The following is a 2,376-nucleotide window of genomic DNA, read 5'->3' as shown; positions in this document are numbered from 1 at the left end:
AAACAGAGTATGTGATTATTTGGTTTTCCCAACTTTATAAATTCAGATGAAAATGTTTATGGTAAGTTTAGAAAGAAGTAACTTTTTTTAGGATTTGAGTTTGAGTTTGATTAACTTTAGGGCATCATTTTAGCAATAATTATGAATTCTATGGAGATTTAAACAATAATCTAGATTTGTTTTTTTTTTTTTTTGAATGGCCGACAGAAATTATTTTATTCATAGTAGCAAGATGCTACACACCAGATATACAACGTTTTACACCAAAAAATCAGACCAACCAAGATTACATCGTTACATGATTACATGACACCTAAATTGAACCGACTCCAGTCCTCCCATGTCAATGTATTCAGTTTTGCACGACTCTTAATCCATAGGAATGCCATCGATTTTATCTCATCCAAGGTTCTCGTAATGTTTGGTGCCGCTTGCCGGAATACTATATCGTTCCTCAACTTCCATACACACCAAAAAGCCACCAAGGCAATAGCATGAACGACTTTCCTTTTCCTTGAGCCCGATATTGACGCATGAAGAGTGAGGAGATCCTTTATACCGAATGCTATGACCGGCTGCATCTTGAGCCAAGCTGCCAAATTCTGCCATACCGTTTGTGCAAAGTGACACGATACAAATACATGATCACAGGACTCAACATAATCACCACAAAGAACACATAATTGATCCGGAACTGGAACGTTTCTCCTTGCCAACGCGCTCTTGGTCGGAAGCCTCTCCATTTCTGCCCTCCAAGCGACTATACAAACCTTTTTTGGGACCCAACTATTCCACTCAAATACGTTTTCGGGGCTGCTACGACCAACGGAGCTTAAGATATACTTTATACTCCCAACAGTAAAGACACCATCCGCTTCATATCTCCATTTCCATATATCCGAACTTAACGACATGGAGCTACCACTTAACAAAGACATCAACTGCTGAAGCTGGCCAAGAACAACTGACCCGAGGGCTGGCCGATTCCAGGCCCACCTCCACACCGGCCCATTAACGCTACTGGACCATCTATCCGCAACTAGACATGTTTTCTCACTTTCCTCCTTAAATAATTCTGGAAACTTAAGATACAACGGCTCTGGATCGATCCAGCTATCTAACCAAAACTGGGTATCTTTACCATTAGCCACCACTGCTGAAAATGCACTTTTTATATCAATACCTGCAACTAATAAGGGCTGCCAAATTGAGAGCTCAAATCTGATCAAAAACAAAATCTAAACACAGATTAGTGATCCTCATCACGAGAGGATTCCAAGGTATGTAAAAACTTGTGTTAATTCTTTGCTTGAATTTCTCATGATGTTGTGAAATCTGGAAAATTGATGTTGCATGAGTGTTATTTGGTTAGTTTAGAATCTATTTGGTGTTTAGAGGTTAGACTCAACCAATTACATGTGAAATCATGACCAAATTCAGAAAACTCCATGAACACCTTGAAGGTGGGTTGTGGGTTTTACAAGATGATGATGAATTCTAGGGTTCTTAGTGGTTATACTAGTAAAATTCGACCTTAGAAGATAGTTCCAGAAAAGATGTGATGTTTACATGATATATGATGGCTTAATTGAAGTTAAGTCAACTACTAAGCAATCCATAAACATGAATATGAATAATATAGAAATTCTGCCCTCTAGATGTTTGTGGAAATGCCTCAAAGAAGGTTGACAAATAGAAATTTGAAGCTTTAACGCTTAATTAAGATGTTTCAGTATATTATGCGAAATGATGTCTAAGAGGGTTCTAAACATGTCTTGTAAATGAACTCTATAGGACAAGATACCGGGACGTCGAGCGGACAAGCCGGTGGTGATTCTCGTTTGAAGGGTGTGCGCCAAGGTATGTAACATGACTCGTTACATTATGTGACATTGGATCATTGTAGTTGATTATCAAAGTTTCTAGTTATTTTGAATTGAAGCGAATGCATTGTTGTATTGAATACTTGTATGAATAACGAATTTAGCTCGTTGGTAGTTGTCATGAAGGAAGGAATTCCGTAGGCAAGCCAAACGGGTCAAATAATCAAGTAAACATGATCTACATTCCAAACATGATAAATTGATGTATGTAGTGGTTATATTATGATGTACTAGAAATATTAGACTTTTACTACATTGATAATGCAGAATGTTGAAACCCGAGAGTTGGGATTTTGGTTGAAATGCTCAAACCAAACAAAAGCATGAATTCCCAGGTGCTACCGTAAATTACGGTGTCACCGTAATTTACGGTAGAGGGTTTTGATTTACGGTGGTTTTCTACTGTGTTACGGTGTAACCAAGAATTTCCAGCACTCACCGTAATTTACGGTGGAACCGTAAAGTACGGTGGAGCCTGGAATACTTTTATATT

The 2,376-nt window shown here is 38.2% G+C and overlaps 1 protein-coding gene across 1 annotated transcript; it reads right to left on the bottom strand.

Annotated features, from left to right (window-relative positions):
- Positions 1 to 302: 302 nt before the first annotated feature.
- LOC110943975 lies at positions 303 to 914 on the bottom strand. Its single transcript, XM_022185703.1, has one exon. It carries the CDS (start codon positions 912 to 914, stop codon positions 303 to 305), a length of 612 nt encoding a protein of 203 aa, XP_022041395.1.
- Between the last annotated feature and the right edge of the window lie 1,462 nt (positions 915 to 2,376).

The sequence above is a fragment of the Helianthus annuus genome, chromosome 5 (assembly GCF_002127325.2).
Source record: "Helianthus annuus cultivar XRQ/B chromosome 5, HanXRQr2.0-SUNRISE, whole genome shotgun sequence".
Classification (NCBI taxonomy): domain Eukaryota; kingdom Viridiplantae; phylum Streptophyta; class Magnoliopsida; order Asterales; family Asteraceae; genus Helianthus; species Helianthus annuus.
The sequence above is the reverse complement of the archived record's forward strand: the minus strand, read 5'-3'. Positions and strand labels throughout refer to the sequence as shown.

Excerpts from the sequence above, each read along its gene's own strand:
- LOC110943975 (XM_022185703.1), bottom strand. The coding sequence starts at position 914 with ATGTCGTTAAGTTCGGATATATGGAAATGGAGATATGAAGCGGATGGT.